Source organism: Chenopodium album, chromosome 17, assembly GCF_948465745.1.
Source record: "Chenopodium album chromosome 17, dcCheAlbu1.1, whole genome shotgun sequence".
Lineage (NCBI taxonomy): Eukaryota > Viridiplantae > Streptophyta > Magnoliopsida > Caryophyllales > Amaranthaceae > Chenopodium > Chenopodium album.
Window position 1 is genome coordinate 5,858,990 of NC_137850.1, and position 18,902 is coordinate 5,877,891.

Below are 18,902 nucleotides of genomic sequence, written 5' to 3' on the forward strand. Positions count from 1 at the left end.
TCCATATTATTAATTCCTTGCAATCAAAAGTTGATTCAGAATAAAGTAATATATGGCTATGAGACAAATAATCGGGGTAGAGGGAGGATTAATAACCTATCAACCCAATTCAATAATAAAGTGTTCACCAATAATACCATCACCATTAATTGAAAGCATAACAGAAAATCAACCAAATCCAATACAATAGTAGTAAGCATCTCTCCCAACTACACTTAATAAAAAATTTCATCATCTTTAAGCAAAAACGAACCCCCAACAAACTCTATTTCTTTCTCTCTCTAAACTAAACTAGTCTTTGTTCCTTCTTCTCTACTTGATCCCCAACACCAAACCAAGAAAATCCCATTTCACCCAACTCCTAAATAATCGCTTCCTAATTTAAAAAAAAAATGGTGGATTTTAACATACCCATCAAAGGAAGAAAAGGTTTCTATGTTAGGATGAAATTCTTACATTCAAATCACAAACATGGTAGAAACAAAGAAATCATCAATAATCATAATTTCAAAAGAAACTCTATAATCTTTTACAGAGCAATTAAATGGTTTGTTTGGTTGTTTATTTCTTTCTATTTGTTCATCTCCTTCCCTCCTTTACGAAACCATTATTCACCACCTCCCTCGCTTTCGTCGTCATCACCATTGTCCTCCTCCTCGTTTGCTAAACCTCGCGCTCTCGCCGAGACGCAAGACACGGGTTCTTCATCTTCGGATGCTGATGATGTCAAGATTTATGTTTACGAATTGCCAGCTAAATACAACCAATATTGGGTTCAAAACAACGAAAGATGCACCAAACATTTGTTCGCATCTGAAGTTGCTATTCATAGAGCTTTATTAGAAAGTAATGTTCGAACATTTGACCCAAATCAAGCGGATTTCTTCTTTGTTCCTGTCTATGTTTCTTGTAATTTCAGCACAATTAATGGCTTCCCTGCTATTGGACATGCTCGCTCCCTCATTTCCTCCGCCGTTACTCACGTCTCCTCCGCCTTCCCCTTCTGGAATCGAAGCCGCGGAGCCGACCATATCTTCGTCGCTTCCCACGACTTCGGCGCCTGTTTTCATACCATGGTAAGTCCAAAATTGGTTTATATACTCGTATCGTCTTATTCCGGCTCATGCAGCCGGCCTCGGCCTCATTTTTTTATAAGTGAGTTCAAATCAATAAAAATAATAAATAATCATCATCGTCTTATTTATTTTGTTTATTGTTGTTACAGGAAAATGTGGCAATTGAAGATGGTATAATGAAAGAATTAAGAGGTTCGATAATTTTACAAACTTTCGGGGTGAAATACAAACACCCGTGTCAATCAGCGGAGAGTGTGGTGGTGCCGCCGTACGTACCGCCGGGAAGTGTACGTACGACGGCCGAAAGGTGGCCGTTGGATGGTCGTCGTGATATTTTTGCATTTTTCAGGGGTAAAATGGAGGTCAATCCTAAGAATGTCAGCGGTCGCTTTTACAGCAAGTACATACTTTTTCTCTCTCTCTTTTAAATTTTTTTGGTCTTGAAATTCCAATTCTACCCTTGTGACTCTTTATATGCTTGCCATTCAAGTGTTCAAACGAGAAGTTACTCCATTAAATTTAGTGGTTGATGTGTTATTAATTTTCACAACTAATTCTCATGACCTTCTTGGTAATATTTGCCCTTTTGACAAGCTAAAAGTATGAAGACTACTAAATATATCCAATTTATTGACATTTAATTTCTTTCCTTTTCTTTGTTTTTCTTAAATTTGGAATTTTGATTAGATTCTTGTCATATACTTGTATTTGCATGTCACAAAACATTTATAGACTTTGCTAAGCTTTAATATAATTTGAACTTAGGACAAATTTACGCGGTAGATTTGGGTTTGATGTTGTACTTATGACCACTTAGACTATACTTTATCGTTGTATCGATAATAATGTTCTGTTCTTGTTTTTTCGTCTAGACGTACATTCTATATTTGAATTTGAATTGGTCAAAAATTTAATGCGATGGCTTATTAACTTATAATAGTACTCCATGTTGTAGCTTTTAAGATACGATATATCTAAATCGATTTGCATTATGTAACAGTCTTTATCACATCGATAGAAGATTATGATTAATTTACGCATTACCTTCTTTATTAAGGAATCTTGTTGTAAAATTACTTTAGGAAATAGGAATAATAATAATGGTATTATTATTGGAACAAGTGCTTTAAATCCTAACACCATGTTATTATTGGTATAGTGACCCAAAAAAGTTCTTTACAACAATGACTCCACTTTTATATTGATGTTGTTCGTGTTATTCTTTTGTAGGGCTGTAAGGACCCACATTTGGCGGAATTTCAACAATAACCGGAGGTTTTACCTAAAGAGACATAGGTACGCCGGTTACCAGTCAGAAATCGCAAGGTCCGTGTTTTGTTTATGTCCCCTAGGGTGGGCTCCGTGGAGTCCACGCCTAGTGGAATCGGTTGCACTTGGTTGCGTACCTGTGATCATAGCGGATGGCATTAAGTTGCCATTCGAAGACGTCGTGCCATGGGCCAACATATCCTTGACCGTGGCGGAGCGGGACGTCGCAAAGCTAGGTACAATCCTCGATCACGTGTCCCGGACCAACCTCACGGCCATCCAAAGAAACCTGTGGGACCCAAATGTGAGTAGGGCCCTCCTTTTCAACGATCGGATCGAAAAAGGGGATGCCACGTGGCAGGTGCTTCGCACTCTTAGTACAAAGCTGGCCCACCAAAGGACGAGGGTTTCTGACCAATAAGGACAGGACACGTGGGAGAAAGTCATTGGTGGGGTCAGGTTTGCCAGCTTGGAATTTCGAGATTTAATTTGGGTATTTTTTTTTTTTTTTTTTTTTTGACAAAAGAGCTATCAAAAAAAGGAACAACAACCAAAAAAACAACTGTCAACCCAAAAACACTAAAACAGAAAATACAACAACTGACGACGTCGGGCACAACCAGCCAACCAGTGACCAGCCAACCAGGTATTTCTCTTGCAGGGTCCAACCTCTAGTGGGAAGACTAGTCTTGTGCAATATCTTGCTGCAAAAACAGGCCATGAGTTTGTTCGTATAAATAATCATGAACATACTGATCTGCAAGAATATTTAGGATCATATATTACTGATGCCAGTGGGAGACTTGTATTTCATGAAGGTGTATTGGTTAAGGCCGTTCGTTATGGACATTGGATTGTCTTGGATGAGCTTAATCTTGCCCCTTCTGACGTCCTAGAAGCATTGAATCGATTGCTAGATGATAATCGAGAGCTTTTTGTTCCAGAGCTGCGTGAAACTGTGCGTGCTCACCCAAATTTTATGCTTTTTGCTACTCAAAATCCTCCAACTTTCTATGGTGGCCGGAAGATGCTTTCACGTGCGTTTCGCAACCGTTTTGTTGAGATACATGTTAATGATATCCCAGATGATGAGTTAACTGAAATATTAGAGAAAAAATGCAAAATTCCTCGCAGTTATGCGAATAAAATGATTGAAGTTATGAAGGAACTACAGCTACGGAGGCAGAAGAGCAAAGTGTTTGCTGGAAAACATGGATTCATTACTCCGCGAGATTTATTTCGATGGGCTAACCGTTTCAGTAAGTATGGAACTTCGTATGAAGACTTAGCCAAAGATGGCTATTTTCTTTTGGCAGAAAGGCTCAGGGATGAGATTGAGAAGAATATTGTGCAGGAAGTTTTGGAAAAGCATCTGCGTGTTAAACTCAGGAAAGATGAATTGTATAAACAGGTATTTCTCTTATTGTCTTAACTAAAAAATTGTTGTCCTCTACTCTATTTCTATTACATTATACCCTTGATCTTTTCTTTGATAGCCACGATGCTGTTTCCTTTTAATACTAATTCTATTTACAAGTTGTCACAAATCAGTGTGACGGAGTGTGTGCAATGCATGAGAAATTTGATAATGGAAGCCAGTTGGAGTGTTTTTCTAGGGAGTTGTGACAAGCTGTGAATACTGTTTTTTACTACACCCCACTATTTTTCTGACACAAGAAAGATAAGATTGGGTGACACAATATTATTTTGGTGACGTGGCTGATTCTGGTTGGATGTGGAAGACGGTTCATGTGATGAAAGAGAAAAAAAAATTCAATTTTTAAATTTTTTAGATTTTTTTGAAAAAATATACAATTTTTTTATTTTTGGATTTTATACTGTTTATACAGAGGAATTATTATTGTATAGATGTAATGTCAGAAACGAGCCTGTAAAAATTAGGGAATATACAATGTACAGTTGAATACTTGAATATTGATAAATTTTGAGAAGAGAGTGACATACTTAAAGATCTTTTTATGTCATATGACAATTTTGCCGTGTGATATGTGCTATTTTTGATTTTTTCAGAAATTGAATTAATTTTGGATAGGTAGAAGGTCGTTTTGTGCTGAATTAAAAAAAAAATAAAAAAAATGTGTTTGAAACTTTGAATGTTTCTAAATTAATAAAAGTAAGAAGGCAACCTTCTTTGAATGATGTCAAAGTCTAACTAAAATATTTGCATACTTGATTTGTATTATGCCGTGTGGTTTAAGAAAACGAGTTCATAGCCTATGATTTTTTTGCATGTTTGTTTTTCATTATAACAAATGTTGTAGCATAACTTGTATGATTGGGTTTTTAAAATTAATTTTTGTTTATACTATAAGACTAGTGTTTGGTGCAATTGGAGTTGTTGTTAAAAGGAACAATCAGCAATACCTAAATGGATAATTCAAAACATGATCATGTATAATTGTATAAAAAGAATAAGTACAAAGTATGACAATCACTTAACTTGGATAAAATTTTAAGGTATCCAAATACAATTTTTGATATTCAAAACTTGAGAACAAATTAATTTATATCATTGTTTCTTATGACTTCCTCTACATTATACATAAGTTATTAAACTTGCAAGAAGTAAGAAATAACTCAGGTAATTACATGTTGTTTGAATCAATTTCCTCAATGTTGTGAGATCTTGTATGACTCCATGTTTGGTGCCGGTGAACGGATCAAGTTTGCAAATATGAAATGGGTAGATGGCAGGATTCCAGTACTCGCTTCCAATCAAACTTTAAGTGGAGTTGGGGCAGGTTTGGTTAGTGATCTGATCTTAAGGAGGCCAAAGAGATGGAACATCCAGAAGTTGAGGGATTATTTTGAATGGGATAATGCAAAAGATATCTTGAACTTGGAATGGTCAGAAATACAGGAGGAAGACATCCTATATTGGCATCATTATAAAACAAGAAAATATAAAACTAAGACAGGGTATGCCTTTCTTCGGGGGTAAAGGCCACACATCTCGACAGTGGGTTGACACCAGAATTCTGCAAGGTTTTATGGCGCCTCAATATCCCTCCAAAGCGGAGTCTCTTCCTTTGGAAATTAGTTGTGAATGGGATAGTAGTAAAATCAAATTTGTACCATAGGGGTATACCTGTATAAATGGCATGTGATCTTTGTGGAGGGGAAGAAGAAGATACTAAGGGCCTGTTCTCATTGACTGAACTGAGCTGAACTGAACTAAACTGAACTTATTAGAGCTGAGCTGAACTGAAATGAATATTTTATAAGAGAAGAAAATTAGGAGCTGAACTGAATTTATTAGAGCTGAACTGAATTGAACTGAACTTATTAGAGCTGAAATGAACTGAAAATAATCGTATGAGAACAGGCCCTAAGCACCTATTTAGAGATTGTGTCTAGCTCAGTGTGTGTGGAAGATTGCTCGTTGGGTCCCACTTTGAAATTGGCTGAATCTACTCCAATGCGACAATAGATTCAGAGATATATCCTACTGTTTTTATAGGGAGGATGGTATTCATAGCGACAAAATCACTATATTATAGTGATTCTGTGATGTTTATGGATCAACAGAAACGAAAAGGTCTTTAGAGGAGACGAGGGTAATTCGGTTGCGCTCTTGCATCATATAGAGAAGGCAAGGGAAGATCTTGAGGCCTTCAGGACAAGCCGGTCTCCCCTACAGGGAATGATATAGGTGCTAGACCCCCAAATTTCCACTATGCATTGTTAGGAAGGGAGGACTTCCATCCCCAGGCCAATGGGGTAAGCTCTCAAGGGGTTACAATCCTTATCGACAGGTCTTGGTAGAAAAATACAGGAAATGCAGGGTTGGGATGGGCGCAACCTAATGATAATAATGAGTTTCAGGAAGGCGGCGGGCACTACTGTAGGGTAGTCTCAGCCATTCATGCAGAAGCCCTAGCTTGCCTAATGGCTATTAGATGGGCTTCCTCTAAGAACTGGCAAAGGATTTTCTTGTTCTCGGATTCTGCTGTTTTAGTCAACATACTGGGTAATCGTCAAGAATCGGACATTGGCATCTTGTGGACGATACGTGATATACAGAGGGCGGCTAGTAGGTTTCAAACTTGCGTAGTTTGGAAGGTGAGCAGAGACCAAGTTCACAAAGCACACTTAGTTGCTTACGGCTACAGGACTACTTTTTCTAGCTTTGTTACTTAGTTCTTTCTTTCTCTTTTGCTGTTGTTAATAATAATAATATATATATTAAAAAAAAAAACTATCTTACATATTTGAGGGTAGATATGCTTGAGAGCTGCAATGCAAACTACTACTTTCATTGTTTTAGTTGACACCTTCCTTTTATCACGTTTACCAATATAATATTTTAACAATTAAATTCTCAACTTTGTAAGATTGTAAAAAGTAGATGTTAATAAAATATCATTGAGACAGTTCAAATAAGATCTCTCTTAATTATGTTTTATCGTAACTATAAATCATAAAAGTTAGATGAATGGTGCCAAATTAAAAAAAACGGAGGAAATGTGTTTTCCATATTTTAAGACGAAGGAACTTTGAGATTTTTTGAGTTGAAATTGGCCTATATTCAAATTGACATAATTTTGACTTGGCTATTTCTTCATTGAACCATAATTTTTGACCAAGACCAAACCAACATGTTGTCGATCTAACAATTGAGAAGAGAGCAAATGCTTAAACATTCTTTTTATTTGACAAGCCCAATGGACCCAATCTAGTAATTGATGCGAATCAAGAGGTTCGAGTTTATAAGGGAATTCAGAAGGCTTGTGTTACTTGTGATTTTAGATTCTTTATTAAGTTAAGGGATTTAAATCCATTCAGTATTGTTTTAGAATGGGTTAATGCAGTGATACAAAATAATACTCCATCCGTCTCCTTTTGATAGTCACTTATGCTATTTTTATGACCCAAAATGTTAGTCATATTTGTTTTTTTCAAGTACCATTAATATTTTTTTTACCAAAATTCTCTCCCATTTGCAAAAATATTTGTGTAAATTTAACTTTTTCATGTACTTTAATTACTTTCTCTCTCTACTTTTTTGCATACCCAATGTAAATTTACTTTTTCAATGTACTTTTGCTTCTTTTTTATGTTTATTAAATCTCGTGATTTTCTACCAAAAGTGACTATCAAAAGAGGACGGAGGTAGTAAAACAACAAAGCCAAATATTTGATGTAACACCCTAGAAATTCCTTTCTTTTAAAATACCTGTTTTGCCTTGTTTAAAACTTTAAATAGGAATATCTAAGACATTACCGCCACCGTGAAAACGGCTAAGGCAACTATCAAAGACACACAGCGGAAGACTAATTTCAAAACCACTCAAAACAAGTCAACTTGAAAAGTCAATCAGTGAAAATAAAGTTAAACCATAGTCAAACGAAGTAAAATAAAGTCAACCTACAACTTGGAACCATTATAGGCCCTTATTAAAACCAAACCGAACTCAAAACCTTTGCGTTAGTCATGCATAATAATAATATCATAAATAATTAAGGCAATAAACACATCATATACTTTTAGAAACTAGCATGATTCGCTCTTCACTCATGTCCATTCATGAATATGCTTCATCACCTGAAAAGCTTATCTCTACCTATTTCCACTACTCTCCATTAAAAATGGGTCATCATAGGGCCAAGATAAAGACAAGGCCAACAAACACACAAAACACACAATCAGCAAAGCTGAGTACATAAGCGTAATTAACACAGTAGCATACAATTCCCTATCAATACACAACTTACCTCGTTGCACCTGTTTTTCAAGCATACAACAATCAATAAAAGTTCTCTCTAGACACTACATAATTTATTTAATGTTGAATACGCATCGAACGGGTTTCCTACTCTACCTCCCCCAAATAAATTGAGGTTACTGACACAGGAGCTAACCGTGCCAGCATCAAAACCACTCATAGGTGGCGGAATTCCTGCACATAATAATAATAATAAAAAGGAATGTACAGCGTCCTGTACTCCAGTAGAAGTTATGATCAAATATAAAGTCACATAACTCCCCTCATATGTTCATACTCAAGGTATATACGTTCCAAGAGTTTTGGTGAGTAATCTCTTTCACTTTACGTTATTCACAGATTATTAAACTTGGTGATGACTCTCAAACCATAATCATTCAATCAACAATAATTATTCAAACAATCAAATATACCAATTTAATTCTTGAATAATTAGTGACCACATAGTATTTAATGTTGAACCCTTTTTAGATCTACCTCGGTGTCAAAGACACCTTAAACGCATAAAGCGCCACAAATCCTATCCCTCGGTGTTAAAAACACCTTAAGTGCACTAAGGCACCAACATAGAATTTATTCCTCGTGTACATAGACACTTATATAGCTCTTTCCTCATACTTATAGCATCAATAAAAATTATATGAACCATAATAAAACTCCTTTTCAATATTCTAAACCAAATTAAACATTCAGTTTAATTAAACATGCTCTCTAACATGCCATAAATAAATATGTGGTTCATAAATAATATTCCAAACTATTATTTTCCATCCAATAATCCATCACAAATAAATCATGCTTCATAATCTAATCACCAATAACATCCAAATAATAATTTCTATTCCAAATCTAGCATAATACTACTTGTAATCTATTAAACACATTTAGCATGCTACTATATCAATAAAATTATGCTAAGTACGCGAACGTACCTTGAATACGATCTTAATATCGCCACAATTAATAGAAATCACTCACTTCAAAGTCTCCTACAATTTAAAATTATAGAAGAGTATTAAAATCTACTCTGCACAAATTTCCAACAATATATACTATTATAAAACCCCTCATAATTTAATTAAAATAAGCTGAAATTATATTTAAAACATCATACTTTAATCCCAATTAATGGGTAATTGATTAAAGAAACTTGATTTTCAAAGCACTACCTAAAATTCCAGCATTATATTTTAATGAAAACTTGCTGTAATTTAGCCTTAAAACACTTTAATCAAAGGTTTACACCAATATATATCATAATCCTTTAATAATTTATAAATCAAGAACCTAGGGTTTCAAAAATTGGGGCTTTTTAATTTAAAACATAATACTTATAATCAAACATCAAAATCAAATCCCAAAACTCATAATTAACAATTAGATTTAAGCATAGATTAGTTTTCAACATTAAAGATTTATTTATTTATTTTTTTTTATTTTTTTTATGTTTGAAAAAGGGGAGAGAGAAAGCAGCGGCAGCCACCACGCCGACTGCCAGCGCCGGTGGCTGCCTGCTGCCGGCGCCTGACGCTGCTGGCGGTGGCGGCCACCTGCTGTCGGTGGTCGGTAGTGGTGGTGGAGGGGGCGGCCGAAAAAAAAAGAAAAGGGGAAGGGGAAAAAGAGAAAGAAAAAGAAAGAAAATAAGGAGAAATGAGAGAGAAGTTTACCTTGGGTTTTCTCTACTCTGGGCAAAGTTAATTTGCATCATAAGTGGGATATTTATACCCCTTATTTACAAACCCTTTTTCCTAACTTTACTCTTTTAATTTTCCTAATCCCATCCCTAATAAAACTTTACTAAATTAAAACTTTCCTAAATTAAACCCCAACTTAACTAAAATAATTAATTAAATAAACTTTCCTTTTATAAATATTTCCAAACTTATTAGAATAAATAATTAAAATACTTTAAATAAAACATTTCAATTTAATCAAATACTTCTCAAAATACTTATTTTAAATAAAATACGTATAAAAATACGAGATATTACATTTGAGATGATCAAAATAAGATTTGACTTAAACCAATTGCAACTACTATCTAGTTGGTGGGCGTTACATAAAGCCATGTTATTCTTGCCTTATTTGAAAATAATATATAAGATACATGTATGATACAAAGTATAGAATGAGATAACATAAAAGTTGACAAGTTCAAATAAAATAAGATAAGAGCTAATAGGTTTAGATATGTTAAGATAATACAAGTTTTTAATTAATATGATAAGAATTAGTGAAATGCAAGTGAAGAGAAAACTACCTACCTTAAAATCTTGTCTATATCATCACCTTTTGTGTAACCTATAAACTCTTTTTCCTGATCCATGTATCCAAATTAAACATAACGAGTATTTTGAAAAAAAACATAATATGTACATTTAAGATTAATTAACACAATTTGATCTTTTGCAATATTCTTCTGTTATTTTTGATATTATATTAATATTTTTTTTCTTCGGCTTCTTATAATTTTTATCAACTTATATTTTCATATATTACTAGATGAAGCCCGTGCGATGCACGATTTGTTTGAATTTTTAAAATATTTTTTTTTTGTATTTATGTGCTAAAATTTGTTACATATTTAGATAAAATTCCTAATATCAAAATATAATATTTTATATTTAATTAATTTAAACTTAAAAATATCATTCGCCAATTTTGCTTGCGTGACATTTGAATTAATTAATTCTAAAATAAATTAATAATCTCTTAATTTAATTGACTACAACAAAAATTTATAATCTTACATGGCGTGCTAAGTAAATTAAATCCTACTCTCTAAAACCTCGGAAAAAAAACTCCCCTATATATATATATATATATATATATAAGACCAGGTTATAATGAGAACCAATCCTATAGTAGGAACTAGGAACTCATTACAACCGTTGGATTAAAAAATAATGGACGGATAAGATCTTCTTAATATTTGGTCACGCAACTTTCCCACTCCAAATTCTCGCTCCTCTGATCAATCTCTCTCCTCCATTGAAGCTGCGCTGAATTCTCCATGAAAGTGACTTCTGAGCTTTCTATACTCCATTGAAGTGGCTCTCGAGCTTTCTCTACTCCATTAAAGCAGCATCTGAGGTTAGATGTTTTATTTCATTCTTTTTTTAATCATCAAATTTCAATATTTCTCGATCTAGGGTTTTTTTTTTTTTTTTTTTTTTTTTTTTTTTTTTTTTTTTTTTTTTTTAAAAAAAAAAAAATCAAACTCTTCGAAATTTCTTCATACGGTCTATTTCGATATCAAATTTCCATTTTACTTTACCAGTTTTTCAATTTTGGAATTCTTCTGTTGCAAATCGAATTGAGATGGATTGATTGTTGAATGTGCTAGAATTTTTTTGCTAAGATAATGGTAGAAGTTATAATTTAACTTTTAATCGATTTATAATAACATTATGGTAGATGTTATTGTTGTGTTAGTTTTGAGGAGACCAGGAAGTAGGAAGATAGCTGCTTGTGGACAAGTTTGTGTTGTTGTTGTGGTGTGTATAAGCTGGCAGCAAGATTGATGAGAGGAGAGTGTGGGTTTTTGTGTAGGTTGAATTTTTATTCTAGAATCCGTAAAATTATAAGTGGACTTGAATATAATTCCACTAAAAGTAAACTAAATATTTTTAATAGTAGATTAAATTGCTCAAAAAGTAGATAATCAATGAGTTTATGGTTGAGGATTTTACCCCTCCTGTAATAAGCAGATAGAAATATGATAAGAGTAAATCAAAAAGGGGGTGCTGGTATGCCCCTTCCTATAGCTTGGTCACTACCTGATGAGGGGTGGGGAAAGCTGAATGTTGATGCTGGAGCTGTAGAGGAGTTAGGGGCTGGTCTGGGGTCAGTGTTGCGTGACTGTAATGGCTTGGTTCAGGGTTGTTCTGTGGTGTAGGACATCGAACGATGGGAATGTACCTGAAGCTATGGCTATCATATGGGGTATGGAATTTGCATATAACTTGGGCGGAAGAAGTATTATTGTGGAAGGAGATTGCCTTGCTGTCATTCAGGCTTTGAGAAACAAGTTAGTAGGATCAAGTTCATTGCATTTAGTTTTAGAGGATATTTTAGAGATTTATTCAATGTTTGCATTAAATGATCTTTTGTTAAGTGCGGTGGGAATATAGTGGCACACGAATTGGCTCACTTCCAACCTTGGGAGATCGGTCAAAGAGTGTGGAATAATGTAATCCCACCCCGTATTATTGATGTAGCTTGCTCTGATTTATCTATTTAGTCTCCTTTGTCTTTGTGGGTTCTTTCAAAAAAAAAAAAAAAAAAAAAAACACAAGTATATTTCATCTACTTGTATAGTTTTGCTCCAACTAGTAGTGTTCGTAACTATAGATTATCTTCACAATTTTTGCATCAACTAGTTGTGCTCATGATTGTGCTAATGAGAGTCATATCTATGAAATTGCTATTAGTTGGAAGTCTTATTTTGCTATAGTTTTGCTCTACCTGGTTAAGGTAGAGGAGAGACCTAATCTTATTTTGGATGCTAAGCAAAGCAATCAAGCGTTAAATGCTCGAATATAAGTTGTACTCAGCCCTTATCCTAGATGAGTAACCAAGTTTATTCTGAAATAAGAGTGATGATTTGTATAAAATTGAACCTTGCAAAACCTTTTAGCATGTAAAATCCTAATTAAAGACTGAAATTCTGTAGATTCCCTATTTGTCCGATATCTTTCTCTGTTGGTACAACATTATGACAGAAAATAAAATCTCATGGAGCTTAATTCCTACAAGAATCTCTTCTTCTCCGTCACTGGCTAGGCCACAAGATTGATCTAGAGCACCCCCCCTCTTTTTTTTTCAAACAATTTCAGCATGGAAACTTATAGTTTTATGTTTTAACTCTTGTAACAGGAAATCCAAGAAGAGGAGTGAGAAACAAACGGAGAAACAGGTCGATCATACACAAGAAAAGGAAGGGCAGCTGCTGTTCATAATCAGTCTGAAAGGGTAAATTTATTAATAATCAAATTCTTCATTACCTACTAGCAATTTTAATAACAACTTCAAAAGATAATAATTTTTCTAGAATATGCACAGAAGTAGTTATTTTATTTGGAGCAAATTCAGAAATAACATACCTAATATGACTGTTTCTACTTGTTCTAAAAAATAATATCATAGCGAAGAAGATATTGTATCAACCAAAAGATGAAAGCTCTGCGGAAGCAGTTCTAAATGCAAGCAAGGTAAGACTATTAGCAAATTTGTGATCCCTTCCCGCAAATATGCAGCACAAATAATAAATATATAACACATTAGCAATATCAAATATAAAGCTCGTCCTCATTAGCATATTGCAGCATTGTATTGAAAAATGATTAGCATTTTAGTTGATTGTTAGCTGATTTATTAGAAATAAGTTGTTGAGATGAGAGTTAAGTTTGTGAGAGAAGCAGGAATAAAAAGTAAATAAAAACAACTCTTAAGTGAATAAAAAAGACTTTAAAGTAAACCTATTAGCTCAAGTGGTAGAGCACTATGCAGATGCATAGAGGTGTAGGTTTGATTCCTACATAGGTTATCTTAAAAAGTAATTACAAAACACTCTAAATTTATTCAAAATGTTTGAGTTATTCTGACTGTTAGTTCTAGATAAGCCGTTTGTAATTAACAAGGTTGTATGCAATCAAAAACTTAGTTGTCCTAAAAGTAAATAAAATTGAATTTAAAGTAAATAAAAAAAAAAAAAGCTTTAAAGTAAACCTATATTCTCTTGCTCCTCTTTTGTCTTTGATTCATCTAGCCTTGGGTTTGTGTTAGAGTTTTTATGATTGTTAGTTCTAGATAAGTTTAGTAAATAAAATCGAATTTAAATTAAATAAAAAAGCCTTTAAAGTAAAACTATTAGTTCAAGTGGTAGAGCACTATGCGGATGCATAGAGGTTTAGGTTCGAATCCTACATAGGTTATCTCTAAAGGTAAATAAAATATACTTTAAAGTAAATCGAAATATTCTAAAAGTAAATAAAAAGTCTTAAAGTGGAGTGAATAAAAAAATAATTTTATGGTCTTTACAGTAAATAAAATAAATATAAAGTAAATAAGAAAGACTTTAAAGTAAATCGAAATATTCAGAAAGTAAATATGAAAATTTCAGAAGTAAAGTGAATAAAAAAATAGTTTTATCTTATAAACAAACCTACGTGGGATTCGAACCCACATCATTTGTGCATTTACACAATGCTTTGCCTGTTGAGCTAGTAGGCTGGTGTATATTCAACTTTCTAAGTTAAACAAAATTACTCAAAAGCAAATAAAAAGTACTTAAAAATAAGTCATAATAGCTTAAAAGTAAATAAAAAACACTAAAAAGTAAATCAAATATCGTCAAAGTATATTACTAATATTAATATTAACTCAAAACTAAATATATTAACTTAAAAGTAGGTAATATTTACTCAAAAGTGATCTTGATTTGATAAGTGAGTTAATCTACATGTTCATTTATTTAATCATTGGATAAGTGAGTTTGAATTTCTAGTAATAAAAGTAGATTCAATATATTTTAAAGTAAATAAAATATTTCTTAATGTAAATAAAAAAGAAATTCACCTTCTATACTTCTGAAATCAGAGGAAGACAAAGAGTGAGTGGAAGAGCAGGCATGTGACTTGCAAGAGAGAAGAGAGGAATTAGAGACGTTGAGAGGGGAGAGGGAACCAGGGTACTTGCCTTCAATGATATGTGCTTATTTGGATCTGCAATTTTAATTAATTAGCAAATCTTGATATACTACAAACAAAAACAGAATTGAAATGTTGGTTGCCTTAAATTAATCATATGATACCAAGTAGGACTTTGTCAAGACTTGAATTAGGCAAGAACTCATAGACATGTAACTTTTCTTGTGCTTGCAAACAGAATCCCAAGAGTCTAACCAAATTCTTATGCTGAAGCTTTGCAACTAATAGAACTTTTGTCTTGAATTCTGCAATACCTTGCCCCTGAGGTGGATGACAACCTTTTCACTGCTATTTCTTGTACATTTGGAAGTGTTCCCTATAAAGTCTAGCGTGCACTGCCCCAAGGTATATAACTTTTTTGACCTTGTGATGTTAGCCATTTTGGTACCAAATTTCATCTTGTTGTTCACAATCTCTGGTGTCAAATCCATCATGGTATTGTTAAGCACCTTAGAAAATGCCCGAGTCTCGTTACTAGTAATGTTTTCAGGGTTCCATGCCACGTTGCTTGGGTAATCATCCATCTGATTTAAAATGACTCATTAGAGAAATGAAGCATGCAATTATCGTACCATAGAACAACCCATATCTGGGTCGGACACTCTTTGAGGATACTACCTTGAGCTTGGTATACACACTGGCCACAACCTTGACCACCAATGTCACCCCGGCATAGATAAAGGCCATAGACTTTATCAGGGATCTGACCTACAGATGTGTAATAAAAACCAGAAAGTGAAGCTTTGGCAGTTAACTCGGCTAAGAGATTACTGAGGTTTTTTTGGTACGGACTGTTTTGGGTGTAATTAGAACTACCTGTGTAGCTGGTGAAGTAATCAAAATCTTGGGTACATGGAGCATACAAATATAAGCCAACAAGAGCATACAAATTTGCAGTCTATCAGGCATATATAGCTACAGTAGAAGTATGAAGGTTGTCATACTCAATGCTTTCTTTTAGTGCGAGAGCAATGTTAAGAACGTACAAGCTAACACAATCAGCTTTCTCCAAGACATAACTCATAGTCAAGAATGCAAGCTATACTATCATTCATTTCATACAAGTAGAGATTATTTACTAGCGAAATACAAGCCATTTCCACTACGTCAATACATTGAACAAGATATTATTGCCTCGCAAATCGCAATTGCGAACTCAAGGCATAAAAGTGAAACAAAAACTCATAAAAGTGAATAAGATTTTATTAAAAGTAATTATCTAAAAGTAAATTATTATCCAACCACCCAAAGCATATCCCTGATGATAATCCAATTCACCATTGAATTATCCCCTGGAAAAAACAGATGAAATTTCCAGTATAGAAGCCTAGAACAAAAGTATAGATTGAAGCCATAATTTTAGAACATCAAATACAAACCCCCTAAAATCAGTCAAATTTGAAGAATACCTCAATCGAACAAATAAGAAAAATAAATAAAATTATACAAAATTCAAACAAATTATTATTTCCAAAAGACATAATGTGAAATTATAACAATACCAAATCAAATATCTGATTATAAAAAACGCAGACAAAAATTAATCAAACAAAAATGGCGAAAACCTAACTTCACACTCAAATCGAACAAAACAGATCGCAAATCGATAAAAAAATTCACAAAATCACAAAAAGTATAATAAATTAAAAAGAATTACCTCAAATAATGACGAAAAACAAAGAATCACAGCAAAAAAATTGATCAGCGAAGAACAAAGATCCGATTTCGATACAAGAGAAACGAAAATACAGAGAGATTTGAGAGTAGAGAGAGAAAGAGCAAGAGAGGAGAGAGAAACAAAAGAGCTACGCAAAGAACAAGAGAAAGGCCATTCAAGTGGTGAAATTACCAAAATACCCTTAATGAAATTGAAAAAGGCGGGTAAAACACAAGCCGTCGGATTGAGAGCAATCAACGATCACGATGAGTTCCTAGTTCCTATTATAGGACTTGGTTCTCACATGATCCCAATTCTATATATATTAGATTAGTAACATGAGTCAATTATTTGAAAAGTAGAAAATATGAAATATTTAGGCACTATTAGTTTCATCTCAGATGATATAATTTCTGAAAAATTTAAGTGAGATAAATATTAATAATCGCTTTTCAAGATTAACAACAACTAAATTTAGATTAGTTCAAATAAATAGAAACCAAGTGAATAAACAACACCCTTAACTTCGAATAACCAATGCTAAAGATAATTTGTGGTCAGACACTGACAATTCCACAAGTTGGGCCTCTAATTGACTCTGCTGTAAGTGTAAGCTTCAATTATGAATATTTCAGGTGGATCCAAACAACCATGTCCATTGTCCAAATCCAAACAAATTACTCTTTTATGACCAAAATTCTTTGAAGTCTAATAAAAGAAGACCAAAACATACAGTACTAGTCTATCAACTACGTCAATTGAGGCCTCCACAAAAGCAAATGACGAAACCCATTCCTTGACCGCAAATACAAAGCCCAATTCAAATACTTTGAAGCCTGATTCTACTATAACATGATTGCTTCATTCATCAGGATATCTTGTTTTTCAAAATTAAAATTTATTTAAATGTTTACTACAGTAAGAGTTAAAAACACATTAAGGCTTAGACATCATCTTATACATAATCTTACTCTTAATGATGTTTGCTGATTACATTTAGAATTTCTATAACTTAGTCTTTTTAATATAGTTATTAGGCTTATAATGTCATTAAAAAAAGCTTGTAATATCACTATTTCATCCAAAAAAAAAACAAAAAACTAATTGTTCTAAGGCTTACAATACTACAGCAGCAACATCAAGTATAGCTGCAGCAGTATCACAGCAGCAACATCAAGTATAGCTGCAGCAGTAATGCAGTATCACAGCAGCAACAACTTTTGCTTATTAGCAGCGAGGAATTCAGCACCAGTAACGTTGAGTAATACAGCACTGGCATCAGCGCACATCACATTATTACAGCACCAGCAGCAATGTTGAGCATAGTAGCAGTAGCAGTAGCAGCAGCAGCAGCGTCGAGCACCAGCAGTTGCAACTTGCAATTCAGTATCTTTTACCGTGACTTAAGGTGCATTTGAATCATCATATGCAAGAAAGCAGAAGAATACAACACAAAAAATTGATCTAATTTCGAGCAGAACACGTGAATTAGGAACAAAAAAAACACAAACCTTTTATTTCACATTTTATCAAGCACTTAGTACGCATATCTAAAGGTGGTTTGAACTTGGTAATGGATGAAAAACAACTAAAACTACATCCCTACTCAATAAACAGTAGGTAATTTGTAATTTTCTTTTTTTTTTTTTTTGAGACAAAGGTAACTTGTATTCTTATAAAAATAAATTGTCGCACAACAAGATGTTGTAATTGTCCAGCAAGCTGATTGGAAAGGGATAAGATACAGCTTAAGACACTATAATCCAATTTTTGAAAGTATATAGTAGTAATACTAATGACTAGAAAAGCAGATGAATACAAGTATATTTTATCAACTTATCTAACTCATTTTCTATGGATCTCATATTAGTTTAAACACGCTAGTCTTAATATTAATCCATCTAACTCATTAAATATTCACTAAATTTAGAGAGAAATTGTAGGGATGGAATTACCTGCTTCTTCCCATGGAATCAGCACACCTGTCTGAAAATTCCAATTCCCTTCTGCTTACAGAGGCACCTGTGGCATAGCGTGGAAGATCACAGTCAATTCTTTTCCTATGCTATCAGCTTCTATACTTGACCTGGTCATCCATCTCCATCTTTTCAGATTTATTTGCTGCGAAACATACCTTCAGGGCTGAGTTTTTCTTTGTACAAATCATTTTCATAGCGTCCACAGTGGACAAGTAACCCTGAAACCGTAGAGAGCAATGTTGTTCAAAACTATTCACATGATTTAACTGTTCATCAGCTGAGCTAAAACCATCAGATCGATAACTCTGCTTCTCAGACCCAACCAGAATTTCTCCTGACAATTGGACAGAATCACTAGAAGCTTTATAAAACAAAATCATTCCTATCATCAGAATCATAATACACATGTTCACTTTCACCTTCATTATCCTTCCAATCCCCTAACAGTCCTAGAATTTTCAGTC

At 33.7% G+C, this 18,902-nt stretch overlaps 1 protein-coding gene and 1 long non-coding RNA gene across 2 annotated transcripts; both read left to right on the plus strand.

The window, feature by feature from the left end:
- The first annotated feature begins 241 nt into the window (after positions 1–241).
- LOC145587501 (putative glucuronoxylan glucuronosyltransferase F8H) lies at positions 242–4,319 on the plus strand. The gene is made up of 3 exons (XM_081644238.1): positions 242–1,076; positions 1,226–1,476; positions 2,307–4,319. The coding sequence occupies exons 1-3, from the start codon at positions 393–395 to the stop codon at positions 2,764–2,766; spliced, it is 1,395 nt and encodes a 464-aa protein (XP_081500364.1). The 5' UTR covers positions 242–392; the 3' UTR covers positions 2,767–4,319.
- Positions 4,320–10,977: 6,658 nt separating this feature from the next.
- Positions 10,978–18,206, plus strand: LOC145587502 (uncharacterized). Its single transcript, XR_014101278.1, has 4 exons — positions 10,978–11,185; positions 12,971–13,066; positions 13,241–13,305; positions 17,590–18,206. It is a non-coding gene; the product is annotated as an uncharacterized LOC145587502 (long non-coding RNA).
- Positions 18,207–18,902: the final 696 nt, after the last annotated feature.